Below are 18,680 nucleotides of genomic sequence, written 5' to 3'. Positions count from 1 at the left end.
AACCTTATTAATTGCATTTTTGGGGTATTATTATTTTTCCTTCAAAGGAAACTTCAAGTGTTAAGTCACAGGCAAGTTGTGGAGGACAAAATCTCATGTGTTTGAGTAAGCTTTGCATGATAGTGGAAGTATACACCAAAGGAAGTCCTGGAGCTCAATAAACAGTATCAGAGCACAAACCTGTGGTGGACTGTTCTAGGCTGTAGATGTACTCTGTCACGTTTGCAGATACAGAAGTACTTCGCCTCAGCTTTGGTCTTTGCCCAACTCACATTGCCTTTGGATGTAATTGCCAGCCCTGTCTCTAAGTTTCATTCTGTAATTAGCTTCTTACCCTGCACTGTCTCTTGCTAATGTAAATGCGTGATTGCACATTTACAACCTCCCTCTTACTTTCTAAAAAGGAAATCAAAGTCTTTCTCATCTGTGGTTAATATAGGTGCAACAAAAATGATGTTTTTCCTCATGTTAAAGAATTTTATTGTATGGTAGAAGGGGCTTATCAAGATAGTTTGGTCTGTCAGTACTTGGATAATATATTTGAAAATTTGACAACTGATCTGTTTAGTCATTATGACTAATGCATGTATATAATAGGAAAAGATTTCATTGACTTTCCTTTGCATACATTTTCAAGTGGAAACTTGTACTTCATTTCTTGTGACAGGATTTAATGTACATTGTAGAGATATTGTTTTGACTTATTGAAATGACATGAGATCAATTAATACTAAGCTTGTTCTTTAATGTTCATATGAATAGTACTGTGGTGCTGCTGGTTTGCTGAAATATTTTGTCTTGTTCAAAACAGCTTGCTATGGAATTGTTCAAGTACCCACTGGACCTTGGTTTTGCAGGAAGTGTGAATCTCAGGAAAGAGCAGCCAGAGTGGTATGTGCTTTGTTTATTAAGTAATGCTGGTTGTTACACTTGTGTGGATAATGTTTACCCAAGTATGCCAGTAGTAGTAGAAAATAGCTTAGCTTTCTGGAATAATTCCATCTAGATGCTGTTGAGAAGTGGAAATATGCAACTGCCATTAAGTGTTCTGACAATTTCTGGGGGAGTGTGTGTGTTTGATTTATTTATTTATATTCCCCCTTCAAAGATGATTTTCTTCTTACGTATGATGTGGGTTTTGTGTAATTTTGTCTGTTTAACACTTACATAGTTAGGTATGGGGAAGAAATAAAATCCATGTCCAGTTTTCTTCTGTAGCAACTTTAGATTGCCAGTTTAAAGCTTCAGTCTAGGAATGCTTAACCAATAAGTAGTGTTCTTAATTTCGGAACCTAATGCTTACTTGGAATGTGATACCTCTAACTGAAGAAACATTTTCTTTCTCTGTCTTCAAAATTTTTTATGGTAAATACTGGGGGTTCAGATAATCCTTCTAAATAACAACAAAAACCCCAAAAGGTGTTTTTTTTCCCCTTCTTTGATTATGTGAGAATTTTTTTGGTCAGACTCTTATGTTATTAGATCAAGCTGCGTTTTCATATAAAGAGAATCACCTTTCTTACTATTTGGCATTTCTTAGTTTGTTTTCCAGCAAAAGATTAAGTGAGAGTATTTAGAAAAACGGACCTGTTCTTTTGTCTCTGAAAAAAATTTCACATAAAAATGGAAAGAGAAGGTGGTGCAGCATCTTAGGGCAGTGTGTAAACTGTTTCTGACTTTCATACCTGGAGACAAATGAAGCGCTTGAGACCAAATTTTCAGTGACTAACAGAGTGTGTACATGAGCCTTTTGGTGTATCTATTTCCTTTTCTAATACAAAGAAACAGTAGGATGACTTAATGTTCTGTGAATTTTTGGCACAGGACTGAAGAATCTTGTTACTTTACTTTTTCACAGCTTATCGCTGTTGTTTCCATAATGCCCTAGTAACCTAGACTTTGTTATTCCTTCTGAAACAAACCTGTTGGTGGGAGCATGGTTTGTGTGCTCTCCAAATATTTGTCAACAGAAAATCCGAACAGCATCCCTTTCTGAATAAAGGCTGTTTCTTTCTTTTCCTGGGAAGACCATCAGCAATGTAAAGTTTTTTGAGTAGCATTTTCTTAATGTCGTTGAGTTTAGTTTATACAAATTGACAGCAAAGTTAAAAATACAGAAGTGGTGGAGAGATGGAGGCTAGGAGAAGGAATTTTCTGGCACATGATTGGGAAGTCTCTTCAGGATTTAGGACATAGTTATTCCTGGCTTCTCCAGACACAAAGGATGAAGGAGAACTGTACTGAGTTCTAAACCAATGTCTTGCTTCATTCTGATAATTTCTCAAAGAGAATAGCTTTGATAGGCATTATACTGCTTTTCTTTGCTGTTTGAAGAAGAAACAGTGATGACGTTAACTGAATTTTCTTCCTGGTGTATTCCATTCTTGTTTCCACCTAATGGGGTCTGTTTATGGTACAGTTCAACAATTTGATTACTGATCTTGTTTTGGAAAAAAATAATCTTTCCTATTTGTAATATAGCATATATCGGTGTAAGTGGTTCTCTGGTGAAACTGGAGGTAGAACAGTTGGTGTTTTAACAACTACTTGTATGTTAGAGAGTTAGAAACATGGTGGTTGTCTCTGGGGTCTTGGAGAAGCCCTTAGCGTTCAGAAACTTAAGTGAAGCTCTGACTTCGGTATGAAAACTGGAACTTTGTTGTAACCAGTTTATCAAATGCAGAAGTTTTAATGCACTTACAAAAGTAATACACTTGCAAAAGCAAACCTCCTTATCATCACGGTAGGAGGCTGAAGCATACTTTTTCTGTTGGCCTTTCCATCTAGAAACAAAACCAGAATTAAATCACCCATACTGTATACTAGTCTTGAAGTCAAGGCTTATTTTTCCTTGCTGATGCTGCCCGTGTTGTGTGGGTTTTTTTGGTGTGGTTTTTTTTTAAGCTGCAGTTACTGGGCAAATAAATCCATTCTGCTAGGAGACAAGGGTTTATTGCTTCACTGAATTTAGTCTGGCTTTAACAACTGAAAGAAATAGACTATACTCAGCAGCATGTAACTCAAGTAGGTGGGTCATCAGAGAACTTCACTTAATAGCAGGTTAGAGCAGTTGGCTTCCCATATACTTTCAGGTGTTACACACTCATGTCTGCTGTGTTCCCTTTCTTTTTTGTGCTGCTCCTAAGCTGGTGCATTGTTGGTGAAAGCAGCGGTTGATTATTTTTCAGCCACACAAGCCTCCTGGCTGGTTGATTTAGGCATTTATGATAGTGAGGTGGTAGCCAGCGTCTTGGGTTTTGAATGGTCAACTAGTAGCTGGAAAACACATTTCCAGGCTTGGCAAATTGTAATGGGCCTTGGCTCTAGCAGGGTCATGTGTTTTGTGTGCGTGAAGAAACAGAGATATTTGTGAGCCTGAACTGTTTGGATAATGGTCATATCAAGGTGTCTGGTTATTATCTGCTCTACCTTTTATAATGATGCATATGTAGTACATAATAAATAGAAGGTTGTAATCCCAGTATGCACTTTCTACAATTGCTGTGTAAGTTTTTTGACTACTGCTTGAAAAGTTACAGTTTTCCCTAAATCAGCTAATTTATCTTAGCTGACCTATGATGGGGTTGGAATGGAAATCTATTCAGGATAGGTGGCAACTGCTCCCACCTTTGCCTGTGTCAGCACCAGCTGTTGTTACCCTGCATAGTGAGTCCTTTTGATGTCTTCAGATGTACCTTGACTTCTGAATCAAGCAGGGCAGGTACATGTTGATGTAGGAAAAAGTAGTATTAGTCACAGTGTAAGAATGTATGCATATGGAGTAGAAAATACATAAGGGACTTTGGGCCCTGGCTTGGGAAATGGAATGGAGCATACATATGCAGGGGCTGACAGTACTGGTATTTGAAAAGAGACTAGAGAAGCTGAATTTAGGAATTGTAGCACAGTTGTTCAAAAAGACTTCTTTCCCCATCATCGTATTATGTGCCAAACATCTTTCTTGATGATCTTATTTTAAGAATGATTTAATTTTAGTATATAGTGGGATATAGATAGACAGTGTGTTTATGGTTTACTAGAAGCTAGTACTTCTTATGCTTATCATGAAGGAACCATAATAATCCATGAGATAGAAATACCAGGCAACACAGAGGCATTTAACCTTTGCACAAACAGCTAGCTTGGGTGGCTTATTAGCTACATGTAGGTGTTGGTCCTTGTGAATTCAGCTTGATTCAGAGAGACCAGGAGACCTCAGCATGGAACTTCAGTGTTACGGGTTCCAGGAAGTTTGACTTCAGGCACAGCTCAGCTTGTACATGTGAAGTCAGATTGCTTACAGCATTGCAAGTGAATTAATATGCTGTTGATCTGTTTCATTGGAATACATATATCATAAGCCTGTTGTTGCATCTGGAAGAATCAGTTTGGACTTGGTCAAATTATTCTAATGTTGTAAAGGTGGTGTTTTTTCTACTTGGCATTTCTATGTTTTTAATTTTTCTCCTGTGAGGTGGTTTATGAAGTCGAATGCAGAACTGGCCCAGAACTGAGATGGCACATACACATGACACTACAGCTTATCTAATAAGCCACGTGTAATTTAGTCCTGCGGAATGTGTTGAGGGGGCTGTGACTCCCTGTGGAGCTAGCCACATAAGGTTTGAGATAGTATTCATCTGGGTCTCAGCTGAATCTAGCTTAACTGGAGTTTCTGTACTTCCGTGTGTTTGTTGGAAATTGGTGCAGAGGCAGAAAGACTGTCATCGCAGAGTCAGTTTAGGTCATACAGTACTTAAGGAGTCAGAGCTGTAGAAATGCAGCTGTGCTGTTTACCTCCAAAGCCAGTTCAGGTACATTATGATCTCATAGTGATAGGTTCTTGCTACTAATCCTGCCAGACCTGAGCTGTTCCTGCATCTGCTGCACAGATGATTCACAGTCTGAATGCTTGAGGGTTTTTTTTTAGTCTTTAATATAACAATGGTTGTATTTCTCTCCCAAGCTCCCTTTTAAGAAAAATCTTTCATCACATGTGTCTACAGGTTTGTTACTGCAGAGTTGCTCATGAGTTGATGTTTCCAAAATTTAACATCCCACCACCAGCATTTATGTAGTATAAAATACCCATAGGTGCAGTGTTGCTTGCCTTTTGCTTAGACAGAAGGAGGCAAAGGAGGAGGAAATGGGAACGTAGGCTTTCGGTATGCAGATAGGTTTGTGATTAGAGGTCTGACAGCTCTGGGTCAACAGGCTGCCTCCAAGGGAATGGGATCTCTGTGCTTGTGCCTACAGTCAGTTTTGGCGTGGCTATTCTGTAGCCATCTGTACCTGTAACCTAGAATGTGCATTGATATATATGGTCACAGTATAGGTGAACTGAACTTATTTTTAGAAGAAGAAAACTTGCTGTTTTCTTTTTTTCTTCAGCATGAAATACTGGCTACCAAATCATTCAGAATAATAATTTATGTGTTCTCTTTGCAGATGCCTCTTGAAATAATTCTAAAAAATTTTTGAATTCATGTTTTTTTAAAGTGTATCCATAATTTTCCTTAAAGGACGTTTTATATAAGAATACTACTACAATTACTTTTAAGAATAATTTAACAACTAGTAGAAAAAATTGCTTTAGTTCTGAGCATACAACAGAAAAGTTGACCTATATGATCTTATGTGGCTTTTACACAGCAGAAATGTCTAAATAAGAAAAGAAAAAGTGACTATAAAATACAAATTGCTAGTAGATTTTTTTTTTTTGTATAAAAATGAGATTAAATATGAGAAACTGCCGCTTATTAGCAATCTCCCCTGTTCTGGCCTTCCCCCTCAAAAAAAACCCAACAAAACAAAGCCAAAAAAAAATCCCCAAACCACCTCAATCTAAAAACCAGTAGCACAGTTTTGTCTTTTATGTATAACTATGCAGTCTGGAAGGCAGTGAGTGTTTGTTTGTAGCTGGATAATTGGAGTAAGGAGGCTGCCCAAAGACACTTGGGCACAGCATGTTATATTTAGTTTGTGTGGCAAGGTTTTGGTAGTGGGGATGGCAACAGGGGTGGCTAGAAGCTTCCCCTGTATCTGATGGAGCCAGTGCCAGCCAGCTCCAGGACGGGCCTGCTGCTGGCCGAGGCTGAGCCCATCAGTGACAGCGATAGTGCCTCTGAGATAACATAGTTAAGAAGTGTTTGGGGGGTGAAACCAGTGCAATAGAAACTGCAGCCAGAGAGAGGAGTGAGAACATGTGAGAGAAATAACCCCTTCACCAAGGTCAGGGCAGAAGGAGAGGTGGATGTTCTCCAGGCGCCAGAGCAAATATTCCCCTGCAGCCTTTGGTAAAGACTGTTGAGGCAAGCTGTCCTGCAGCCCATGGAGAGCCATGGTGGATAAGATCTCCACTTGTAGCCTGGGGAGGACTCCATGCTGGAGCAGATGGGTGCCCAAAAGAGGCTGTGACCCTGTGGAAAACCTGTGCGGGACCGGGTTTCCTGCAGGACTTGTGACCCTGGGGGTGATCCACACTGGGGCAGTCTGTTCTGGAGGTACTGCACCTGTGGAAGGGACCGACGCTGGAGCAGTTCATGAAGAACTGCAGCCTGTGGGAAGGATTCAGGTTGGAGAAGTTCATGGAAAACAGTCTCCCATGGGAGGGACCCTGTGCTGGAGCAGAGGAAGAGAGTGAGAAGTCCTCCCCTGAGGAGGAGAGAGTGGCAGAGATGTATGATGAACTGACCACAACCCTCATTTGCCATCTCCATGTGCTGCTCAGGGGGAGGAGGTAGAGCTGGGGAGTAAAGTTGAGCCCAGTAAGAAGGGAGGGGTGGGGGGAAGGTGTTTTTAATTTTTTTTAATTATTTTTTTCCTCATTGTCTTAATCTGATTTGTTTGATAATAAATTGAATTGATTTTGCCCATGATGGTAATTGCTGAGTGATCTCTCCCTGTCCTTATCTTGAGCATGAGCCTTTCTTTTCTCTCCCCTGTATGGCTGAGGAGGGGTAGTGATAGAGCAGCTCTGGTGGGCACCTAGTGTCCAGCCAGGGTCAAGCCACCGTAGTCCTGTTTGGAGCCCAACAGGAGGAGTTTGAGATAAAGATAGTGACTGGGAGAGGTAATGAGCAAAATGTGGACCGAAGAGAGCTAGAGAGAGAAGAGCGGAATGATTGTGAAGAATTCCTGTTCTAATGGTGGTGAAGGTGAAACTTCTTTTATTCTGAAATGCTATTGCTTGAGTGGTATTTCTTGTCTGTTATGTAGCTGGGTGTGTGTTATTTGCTTTGTATTTCATCAGTAGGAGAAAATATTTTCTCCTGTTCATTTTATTTTATTTTTTTAATATGTAGTGAGTATAGACCCATAACTTTACTGCACTGTGACTCAGAAGATAACCTAATTGCTTAGGATTGCATAGTGTCTGGTCACCAAGGTTAGGAGTACAAATGGCAGAAGGCGCTGCAGAAGGGCAGTATCGTTTCAGTGCATCCTCCACTCCGGCTAGCAAACTGAACCCTTGCTGTGCATATCAAAGTGGGAGTATTAATGTTACTTCTGATTGTGCTGCCTTCCTTTGTGTGTTATGGTTTTGGGTTGATTTTTGTGTACTGCATTTTTCCCTGCTTGTCTACGTAGTTTCTACTTGGTTTCTAAATACACATCCGAGCTTATAAACGTAAAGCCCTTAATTACAGCAGAAAAGGTCTGCAAACTTTTTTTTCCAGTTTTGATCAGCTGCTATTTACCTAAATGTACACCTTATTTGTGCAGGAATTTAATTTGCATTATGGATACATGGAATATTCAGTCTTCAAAACACAGCATTCCATCTTTCAAGTACTACTTGATGAAAAGTTTACAACGTAGTTATCAATATAACAGGCACTTTAGTAAGTGCTCTGAAGCTTCTGTGGCAAAATTACTAACCAGACTGAGACTAGAGCAAAACATTTTCTGTTACAGGAGTTGCTTAATTCTTATGCAGAAAACGTTTTGTGACAGTTTCATTGCAAGACTGTTCAATCACTGGCAGAAGAAGTCTCTAAAGTAAGCAAGATGCTCCTCAACTGCAAAGAACCTTACTTAAAATGCATACTAGCATTTTATACCTAGGAATTTTTAGGGTGCATCTGTGGTATGTTGCAGGAGGACACTGAAGCGAACCATTGCATACTGTGTTTTTCTTCAGCTAGATTGAACTGGGTCGGTAGTATATGTTCAGCCTGATAACAAAAGCTTGGGTGTTTAGCTGGAAGTCCAGCCAAACATTGCAGGTATTTCTAATGGCCTCCTGATGCTTTCCACTGGAGAACACTGTGTGACTCTTAATTTTGTGTATCTTTATAATTTGTTTTCATGCAACATCTCGCAAGGTTTACTAGTCTTAAATGTGTAGCGAGAGATCTGTGGCTTCAGACTTCTGAACCTGGAGTAGCCAGGTCTTGGTGCATGCTGTGTTACATTATGTTACAGTGTACTCTGTTATCTCACCTCTAGTTACCCTGCATGTATTGAGCAAAAGTATGACTGAATGTCACCTGTAATACGTACTGACTGGATGGTCTTGGAAGAATGCAGATTTGCATGTTGATTGCCTCTAATCTTCTTGTCATAGTCTTTAAATTTATTATCTTTAGTAGATGTTTTTGACAGAGCTAACTGAATCTGCATATATTTTTGTCTGATGCCTTGGTAAAAAGAAGCAGGTTGAGTCTCTGTAATTTATCCAGGTATAAAACCCGAAATGCTTCAGGTAGTCAGTCTGTTTTTCTTTTACCTGTCAACTGTCTGCTTTAAAAAAAAGTTCTCTCCTTCTCTTGGGACAAATGACTGAATAGAGATGGGGCAGAGATTTGGCAAATTTGTCAGCATCAAGAAATGATTATTTGAAGATGGAGATGACTTAATTTCTTAAGTTGTCAAGTTGCAGAACATAGCACTTTCAAAGAGAAGTTACTGACAGTATGCATTCGTTTGCTCTATTAGTGGTGTCAGCCAGTTGGGGATTCTTGAATGTGGCAGATGATCTTTTGATTCCTGTTGGTTCTTCATTGTGGCTTATAAATACTGGAGTCTGGTGTGAATCATAGGTTGGAAACACTGGAACTTCAGTTTGTTTCAGATACTTTGAAAAAATTGTGTAGTTAGCTACTTGCTGACTTATGCTTCAAATACTTGCATGATTAGAAGCTATCATTTATAGAGCCATCTAGATCAAAATATCAAAGTATTTTGTGGGTTTATAAGTTAGGTCTTAAAATACTGCAGGTTGAGACTATAAGGTGTATTGCTCAACAGCTGTAGTTTAGAAATTGCTGAATAAGAAAATGTGGATTTGGTTTTGTAGATAGCAGTGTCTTCATTGGCTGGGCCATGCATTCCTATGGAAGCTTTGATAGAAGGGGTTATACAATTCAGCCTTTCTGCTGCACTAAACAAGTGGAAAATGAAGATTTGACTTGGGCAAGTATTATAAAGCATGAGTGTGAAAATTAGAAATACACTGTAATGGGAATTTTCAAATTACCTAATTGATTAAAGGAAAAATACCAAAAAAAGATTAGTAAAAAGTAGCAGAGTAAAAGGATTTGATATGAATAGCTAGCCTAAGTTTGGTATGAATAGAGCTTCGGTAATTTCATCAGCATCTGGCACTGCTTGTGAGTTTTATTGGACTTTCTGGAGGCTTCAAGGGCTGAGAGGGTGATCATCTCTGGTTAGTCGTATGTTAGCAGTGTTAGTTTGCTTCATGGAATATAGTTTGAAGGGGTGGATGGAAAAATGAGATGTCACTGGGTTCTGAGAGCTGGCGTAAGTTATTGCCAGCAGATGTAGACATGGTCAGTCTGGTACGCATCCTGTTGCTCGGTCTCTGTACTAACTGCCTGTGAATTCTCATCTATTGATAGAATTTATGCCAAGACCTAAATTTCCAGTATACTGGTTTGTACCATTCTGAAATACCTGTTGTTTTTTCTTCTTCTGGTAGTCTAATCTTGCAAAAAAATGTTTCTTTGTAGGCTCTAAGGCACTTGTTCTTCTGCAGATACCATCTCATTAACTGAATCTGAGTTTTCTGTTAATCTAGTTTCTGGTGTAATTAGTACACTCTTAAGTGTCTTCAGACTGTGTTTTTTCTTTATAGAGGAAGCTACGTTTACATTGGTTATTCAGTACCATATTTGCCTGAATCTAACACAAACTACTCACTAAAATGACCACAAATTTTTCCAGGTTTATTAGAGGAAAGCATAGTTTTTCTTATTTTCAGTGTTTTAATTCTAATATGTGTGGGTTTAATTAATTAATTTATTCCTGTCAAAGAAATGAGCCAGTACACTAGAGGAGGAAGGGGGACATAGAAAGAAAAGTGTGAAGGGAATATGAGAAAACGTAGGACTCCTTCCTCTGGAGATGATGGAATACCAATTTTGCACTGGGGGATAATGAAAATGAATAGCAAAAATGTTTTGAGCTTAGAAGGTAGATTTTAATGAAAACGTGACTAAAGCACTTCAACTACTTACATATAGGTAGGATGAGGTATGTGGAGCATTGGCACAAGTGAAACTCTAGGTGTGATTTGTGATCAACTTTGTATCCAGAGCTTTTCTCTACTTTCCAGAATTTTTACATTTTTGACAGCGATAGGTATGTCCATGCCAAGTTAAATTGTTCTGCATGAACTGAAAAAAACTCTTGTGGATGTCTTTACCCTTCTAAACCATTTTTTAAAAACATACTAAGACATTTTGTGTTGTCTGAAGCAGTAGCATATAAGGCTACCTAGCATATTCAAAGTCTGTAGTATCAGGAAAGATCATCTTGGGCATGATACAGAGTATTAGAGGTGATTTCTAAATGTTTCTTTCTTCTAACAGCCAAAGGTGGGATAAAATGGTGTGGAGTATTGCTGAAGGTAGGTGAAGCTGTTCCACAGAACTTGGGAGATGAATACCCAGGGCCACAGTCAGCTGTGCTGCAGGCTTCCACAACTACCAGTGAATGGGAGCCAAGGTTCTTTGCTCATCAGGGGCTGCCAGCTGGAAAGCCATTGATCAGAAACTAGCCATCTGATCAGCTACTTTGCTTACCTTTGTAAACCTGTCTGTGTGCTTTGCGGGAGTGTTCTGAGTTACTGTGTTTTGATATATACGGAAATACCCAGTAACATGGCATGCTGTAAAATAGATGTATTTGCAAGCAAAAGCAGAAATAAAGCAGTAAAATGACTTCTGCTTGGCAATTGTCTCTTTACTCCTAGGTTAATTTTAAGAAAGTTGTAAGAATTTGATGGAGTGTGTAGGGTTTGTTTTCACTAAAATGTGAACTACAACTCACAACAAAAGCAAATGGATTTAACCATTCTACTGTTTGATTAATGATTAACAGGAGCAGCAGAATAAAATGTTTTGTCTGTCAAGTTTTAACTCCTGTTGGTGAAAGGATTGAAAGAGATTGAGTGTCAGGTTTCAAGAACTCTGATGCTGATTTGTGTAACTTGCTGTTTTGTTATTTGTAGCTTTAATGGTCATGTATTGCAATTTCTTAAAGTTGTTCCTTTCAGTTAAATATTTTTTTTTTCCTGTTGTCAAGCAATATAAAACAGTAATTCTGTGATCAAAATGTACTTTAGATAAAAAAAACTATTCTGGAAGCATACAAGTCATGCTGGGTATTGCACAGCTTGGAGAGGGAAAAATAAGCTTGTAAACTAAACAGTTTGTGTTGATGCCTATTGAAATACTTGGAGTATACGAGTGTCAGGGAGATACCAACATTGACTTAATAAATATATCTGCATCTGGGCCCAAGAAATATGTCTATACTACTACCAATATTAAATTTGTCTGTTTCAGGTGTAATGTGTGGTCATTTTTTTTGTTTGTTTGTTTTGTTTTGTTTGTTTTTTATTGGTTTGTTTTATTTTTTGTGGGGGAGGGTGTACGGGGTGTGAGGATGTTTTGGTTGTGGAGTCTGTGTTTGTTTCTTTTTAAGGCACTTGGTTGGAATTCCATACTCCTCATAGCCAGCATAGATGATGACACCTCCTGAACAGGGTGGTTGTTTCCTGCTCCCTGCCTGTGTTCTTATTTCATTTTTTTTTATCTGGCATTGTTCATATGGCCTTGTGGAAAGATGGCTCAAAGAAGTGATCTGGCTGAAAAAAGCCTGTTTTATTTTTAGCTTGCCGATTAGGATTTCCATATGGTCAAATGAATGCTCTTCCCAGAGCAAGGAGGCAGTACGAAGTGCACAGCAGGGGCAAGTGATTTTTTGGCAACAGTGTGCAATTATGTTACCTTAAAGTGAGCCTGAAGTAAAGTCAGCTAGAATTGCAGACTGATATTTCAGGCTAAGTTTTTAGGAACTGTGGGCTATTTAATCTGCTGTGGATCTTCTTGTGTTATTTAGGTTAACAGGTCATACTGAGACACACAGTTTTATTGCCTCACTGCAATGCTGGGAATTCAGTCCTGCAGGACTTTACTTGGTTGACAGTCATTATTCAGGTGAATGCTTCCATTGGCCTAGCTTGGATAAGAATTCAGTAAATTACTTGTACAAGAATTCTTTGACCTTTGTTTTCTTATAACATGAGACAGCATATAATGGATGTCTGGAGATGATGCTTTATGAAACTTGCTCCAGATTTAGAGAACTGTGAGGGAAGAACTGTGCTATATTCTACTACCCTTTTTTCTCTCTTCTACAACTTGTTCCTATCTATCTTCCCTATCTACTATGTTTCTCACTTCTTCCTCTTCAACATGAAGAAGGTAGTCTATTGGATTAAATTAGCTTTTCTATGCCTTTCATTGGTTTCCAGTTGAAAAATTGGTAGAGTTAGGTTAGCCAAAAGGACTCAAGCAATTAGATTTGTCTGATGAGATCTACTGCTGATTAAGGTAGTTCTTTGTCCTATTTAGAATGGAAAGGCATATTTATCTAGAGGGAGAAAACTTTGTGCCACAAAGCAGTGGAAATAAACTGGACTGTAACTAATTCAGTATTGTGAAGATGGATTTATTTGGGTCCTTCTTTATTTCTCTTATTTTGGTCTTCTATTCTTGGAACTTTCTTTTGCTGGGTATCTTTAGTGGACATCTCCATATATATATTTATATATAAAATCATAGAATCATAGAATAGTTAGGGTTGGAAAGGACATCACCCAAGACTCTGTCCAACCTGGCCTTGAACACTGCCAGGGTTGGAGCATTCCTAGCTTCCTTGGGCAGCCCAATACAGTGCCTCACTACCCTTATAGTAAAGAGCTTCTTCCTTTTATCTAATCTAAACTTCCCCTGTTTAAGTTTTTACCCATTAGCCCTTGTCCTATCACTACAGTCCCTAATGAAGAGTCCCTCCCAAGCATCCCTATAGGCCCCCTTCAGATACTGGAAGGCTGCTATGAGGTCTCCACGCAGCCTTCTCCAGGCTGAACAGCCCCAACTTTCTCAGCCTATCTTCATACAGGAGGTGCTCCAGTCCCCTGATCATCCTCGTGGCCCTCCTCTGGACTTGTTCCAACAGTTCCATGTCCTTTTTATGTTGAGGACACCAGAACTGCACACAATACTCCAGGTGAGGTCTCGCAAGGGCAGAATAGAGGGGCAGGATCACCTCCATTGACCTGCTGGTCACGCTCCTTTTAATGGAGCTCATGAACAGTTGGCTTTCTGGGCTCTGAGAGCACTGTTATTATTATTGTTATTACTTGTTCCTGGTTATTTCTACTTTCTAATAATGACAGGAGGGGAAAAAAAAAGGCAGATTCTTTCCCCTTCTGCTTGGGCCCTGCGTGCTTTTTACTACTTCAGGTCTCTGCTGGGTGACTTTTTAAAGATTGGTCCCCTTAGGAGGAAGTGGGTTTTTCATCAGACCCAGACAGTCTCAATTCATCTGGATGCTAAGGTTACAGGATCAGTTGTCTTTCACTTAATTAACTTGCTGTTTCTATAGCTCTGAAGTTGTGGCAGTCACACCATCAGAGTATTTCAGCTGCACAAGTTCGAGATTTGTTTCACTTTAGTCCTCTACAGGAGACCTCATAGTCCAAAGGAATTCCTGCTGAGAGTTCACCTGAATTCTGCTTTGGTAGAATCTAGGTCTATGAACTTAGCCTGTTCTACCAAAAGGCTGCAAAAATGGGATGTCCGTAATACATTCTGTAAGAGCAGAAAGGGACAATGTCACTTCCTACAACTTCAGTGTTCCTAGCCAGTATTTGTGTCTTTTTCCCGCTTCAAATTTAATTCAGGTGGCTGTACCTGCAGCACCACATGTGCTGGTGTCCCTCACTACTATAGAACTAGTGCCCTTCAGCATACTAAAGGATGTGGTCATTTTTTTGGGTCACAGTCAGCCTCTTTAGTGTTCACATTTACACTGTCTAACCTGATGGATGTTTATCTGAACTGCTGATCACTTGTAGCAGCTTGACCTATGTATGCTGTGATATCTTGTGGGTGTCGTGTCTGCCCCCATTGCCCCTTCACTTCCCCCTGTTTCCCCTCCAGCTTGTTTAGTAGTTCCCCATGATGTTTTTGAATGCTCAGACAATGAATCTGTGTCAGATATCCTTTGCCAGAGCTAAGACTTACAGCACACAAGTGAAAAAGAGAGCCCTGATATGGTCCATATGCTCAAATACTAGAGACCATCTGTACAGGTGATCAGATTATTCCTTATACCGCTTTGCAAAGAGCAAAGCTTTATTCCATCATACAAATTGTATGTGATGTGGCAGTTGGTAGAGTGACTTAGCTGTTGCTGTTCACTTGAACTCCAAGTTCCATCCATAATAAAATTGGAAGAAGGAGACACTGTGTGGACAGAAATGTTCAAATAAGAAATTATAGGTAACTGGACTTCTGAGATACATCTACACCCAACTATCTCCTTTCCTTTCTCCTACAGAATCCTTTGTAACAACATGCATTTAAGCATTTTATCATAAAATCATAGAATAGTTAGGGTTGGAAAGGACCTTAAGATCATCTAGTTCCAACCCCCCTGAATGGGCAGGGACACCTCGCACTAAACCATGTTACCCAAGGCTCTGTCCAGCCTGGCCTTGAACACTGCCAGGGATGGAGCATTGCCACTTCTTTGGGCAACCCATTCCAGTGCTTCACCACCCTTAAAGTAAAGAACTTCCTCCTTATATTCAATCTAAACTTCCCCTGTTTAAGTTTTTACCCATTAGCCCTTGTCCTATCCCTACAGTCCCTAATGAAGAGTCCCTCCCCAGCATCCCTATAGGCCCCCTTCAGATACTGGAAGGCTGCTATGAGGTCTCCACGCAGCCTTCTCTTCTCCAGGCTGAACAGCCCCAACTTTCTCAGCCTGTCTTCATACAGGAGGTGCTCCAGTCCCCTGATCATCCTCGTGGCCCTCCTCTGGACTTGTTCCAACAGTTCCATGTCCTTTTTATGTTGAGGACACCAGAACTGCACACAATACTCCAGGTGAGGTCTCGCAAGGGCAGAATAAAGGGGCAGGATCACCTCCATTGACCTGCTGGTCACACTCCTTTTGATGCAGCCCAGGATATGGTTGCTTTCTGGGCTGTGAGTGCACACTGAAGCCAGCTCATACTCAGTTTCTCATCAACCAACACCCCCGAGTCCTTCTCTGCAGGGCTGCTCTGAATATCTTGGCCCAACCTGTAGCTGTGTCTGGGATTGCTCTGACCAGTGTATAGGGCCTTGCGCTTGGCATGCTTGAACTTCATAAGGCTGGCATCATTTTGAAAGTACTTAGGATGTTTTTCAATCACTTCTCAAATTCTCAGCTGAAACTACCACAATTTTTGAAATGCTATAATACTGTAACATTTTAGAACTAGTAATAAAGTGTTAGTAAAATTCTCTAGTAGTTACTTGTTTTAAGGGGTGAGGCATGCTGTTCCCACCTGGCAAAGATACTGGTGTTAGTGTGTGATGCATACTGGAATTTGGGAGGGCAGAAATGGGTGACAGAATCTGAGTGTGGGAAGAAGCAGTCAGGTTCATAACCCAGATGAGAAAGTGGAAAGGGTCACTGTGTGGTGTGTTATCTTACTAGGGTGCTACTTTATTGCAGATTGTAGCCATAATTCAGGGCACCAGAAGTAGTCTGTATCATGAGGGTGCAAGTGCATCATCTCTGCACAGTCGCCCAGCTTCATGAGAGCCGAGTGCAGGCATACTGCTCCCTGCCAGTGAGATGACACTTTGCAGAACTCCTTGCACTCAAGTTTTTTTTCCACTGCCAAAGCTCCCTCCTCCGCTTCAGTCTTCTGCCCTGCATCTTCTCTGACTGGTTCCAGCCAGCGCTGCGGAGGAGTAATGAGGGAAGACTTAATGGACCTGAGTCCTATTGAGAGACAAAAAGAAATTGGTTGAAACTGAGCTCTGATGGGACTGAGTGGAGCATGCTTAACTCCTCTGTGTAAAGGACTGGTTTAGTTTCTTTCTGCTTAGTGTCCTGTGATCATTTTAATTAATTTTTTTTGTGATAAAGTTTAAGAACTTTGCTAATTCTTTTATTACTAATGCTGTGGTGCAGTGGCTCCCTGCCTACAGTTTTGTTGATGCAACTACTTGTGGAATTATGCTTAAATTGCAACAGTAATATGACCTGAATTAAAAATGTTAAAAAGTTAATTTCAGTCCATTTCACTGCTCTGGTTTAAGGGGCAGTCCTACAGACAGTTTGGTCATCAGCTGAGGGAGTGGTAGATGGAGGTATTAATAAGGGAGAGGTGAGGGAAAGAAGAGAACCTCCTAACTGGTTTTTCCACTTGTGAAAATGTATGTTAAACTCCCACAGGCTTGCAGAGGTAGGGCAAGGTAGATCATGTTAACAGCTTCCCTTGTCTCAGTGGTAGATTTAACATATCTGCTTACTGGCCTTAAGCTGCCAGCTTGTAGCTTTGGGGTGGGAACAAACCTTATTGCACTGTCACCATGAATATATACCAGGCTTCTTGCTTTGAGAATCTGGTTCAGTACATGGGGAAATCCCTGAAATGAACCCAATGCTCCTGAGTATCTTTCAGCACCTTTGTATTTAATGTTTGGAGAGCTGGAGTGTTAAGATACAGCTCACGTATATACTGAGTATGTAGGATGTTATTTAAAATTATCTGATCGGTTAATTTCAGTACCAAGGAAGTCCGTATAATCTTGACTTAGAAATAAAAAAAATGGTGTAATGCTCCAAGTCCATAGGCAGCTTACAGAATGGTTCAGAAGTTTTCAACCACTTTCATCTCTGCATTTCATGATAGACTTAATGCTGCTTTTCATTAGATTGGTGATCATTTTAGTGGGTGAAAGAGGGAGATCAGTGAAGCAAAAGGCAAAAAGCAGCAATCCTAAAGATTCTTCTTGCTGTGTGCAGCTGTCTGTACCAACGCACTGAGGAAAAAATAATTTGAGAAATTTTATATTCTATTCTTGTTAAAATCTCTTTGCTGCTAATACAAGTTTTCTTACAGATTAGGAGAAACAGACAGTCCTCAAGATACAGTTCAGTGATATGAATTTCAGGAATGGAATTTCTCATTCCTCAAATAAGTTTGGACAATCTGTTTCTGAGGCATTTCCAGCATCATAGGCTTCTTTACCTGCTGACTTGCTAGTTAGCTGGTGAGGAAAATTGTACTGTTCAGGGTACACAGAGAAAATCCCTACTGATGCCAGATGTCCTTCTGCATTTAAAAGATGTGGTGTTAAGTTTGCATCTGATGATCAGACTATTATTCAGTTTCTTCAAAAGCTTGTTAGATTGATATGCTTGGAGTTGTCCCCACTTTGGGAATATATAAGGTTTTTAATAAGGTGATTCTTAGGTATAGGATCACCTATAACGGTGTTCCTTTGCATGTCATTTGGAGCAGTTGAAGTGGAGTATGTGTCAAACCTGTTCCATTTCTTTCATCTCTGAACTGGTTTGGAATTGTCTCACACTGCTCTAGGACACTTAGAGTTAAACTTGATATTAGGAACTTGACAGAGACAGCGACAGCAGAAGGATTCTACTGTTGTGATCCTGGTGTTTGTCAGAAAAATGTGATTTCAGCTGCATGTTTTCAGGCATGTAGTTGTGGAGAATTTCAAGGATGAGTCAACTTCTCACTTTCTGAGACAGAAAGCAAGATTGTTTTTGGTCTCTCAGAGTAAGTGAGACTCAGCAGAGACTGACAAGTCAGCCACAGTATGTGCACCAGCGCTTATATCCATGGTGAGTCTTTGTGACTGACCACCTTTGTGAATACAGAAGTCCTAGAAGGAAATATAGTAGGGAGTCTGAAGTGCACCCAAGTTTCTTATCAAGTGAGTCTTCCCCCATGCTATATTTTTTGGAGGCTTTTCACCGAAATCCCAGGGTATGGAATCCAGGAATAAAAACTTGGGGGTAGAACTGTAAGTAGCTATAATATGTATCATAAGTTTCAAGATCTGGAAGAGAAAGTTTTGTGACAAACTAACATTAATATTCAAGTAAAAGTTAAGGGAAAACACACCCATTCAGTTTAAAGAATGGTTGCTTCCTTAATGCTTCCTTAACAGTTTCAATGTGTGTGGTTTCTTTTTCAATGCTCCTATGATCATTCCATTTTTTTATTTTTTTTTTGCTTTTTTTTCCCCTAGAGATGTGAATTATGCCCTCATAAGGATGGTGCTTTAAAGAGAACAGATAATGGGGGTAAGTTTTATTCTTACTTTTTGTGA

The 18,680-nt window shown here is 39.9% G+C and overlaps 1 protein-coding gene across 3 annotated transcripts in view; it reads left to right on the top strand.

The window, feature by feature from the left end:
- Window positions 1-18,680, top strand: part of MLLT10 (MLLT10 histone lysine methyltransferase DOT1L cofactor) — a 129,902-nt gene that overhangs the window by 2,909 nt on the left and 108,313 nt on the right. For all 3 annotated transcript variants that reach the window (XM_062633651.1, XM_062633650.1, XM_062633649.1), the window contains exons 3-4: window positions 812-891; window positions 18,600-18,654. In XM_062633651.1, coding sequence (XP_062489635.1) covers window positions 812-891; window positions 18,600-18,654 — 135 coding nt within the window. The remainder of the gene's footprint in view (window positions 1-811; window positions 892-18,599; window positions 18,655-18,680) is intronic.

This window comes from Pezoporus occidentalis, unplaced genomic scaffold, assembly GCF_034315485.1.
Source record: "Pezoporus occidentalis ecotype Australia unplaced genomic scaffold, CSIRO_AGI_Poc_V1 ctg40, whole genome shotgun sequence".
In the NCBI taxonomy this organism is placed as follows: Eukaryota; Metazoa; Chordata; class Aves; order Psittaciformes; family Psittacidae; genus Pezoporus; species Pezoporus occidentalis.
Note: the sequence above shows the minus strand (reverse complement) of the source record. Positions and strands in the feature narration are given on the sequence as shown.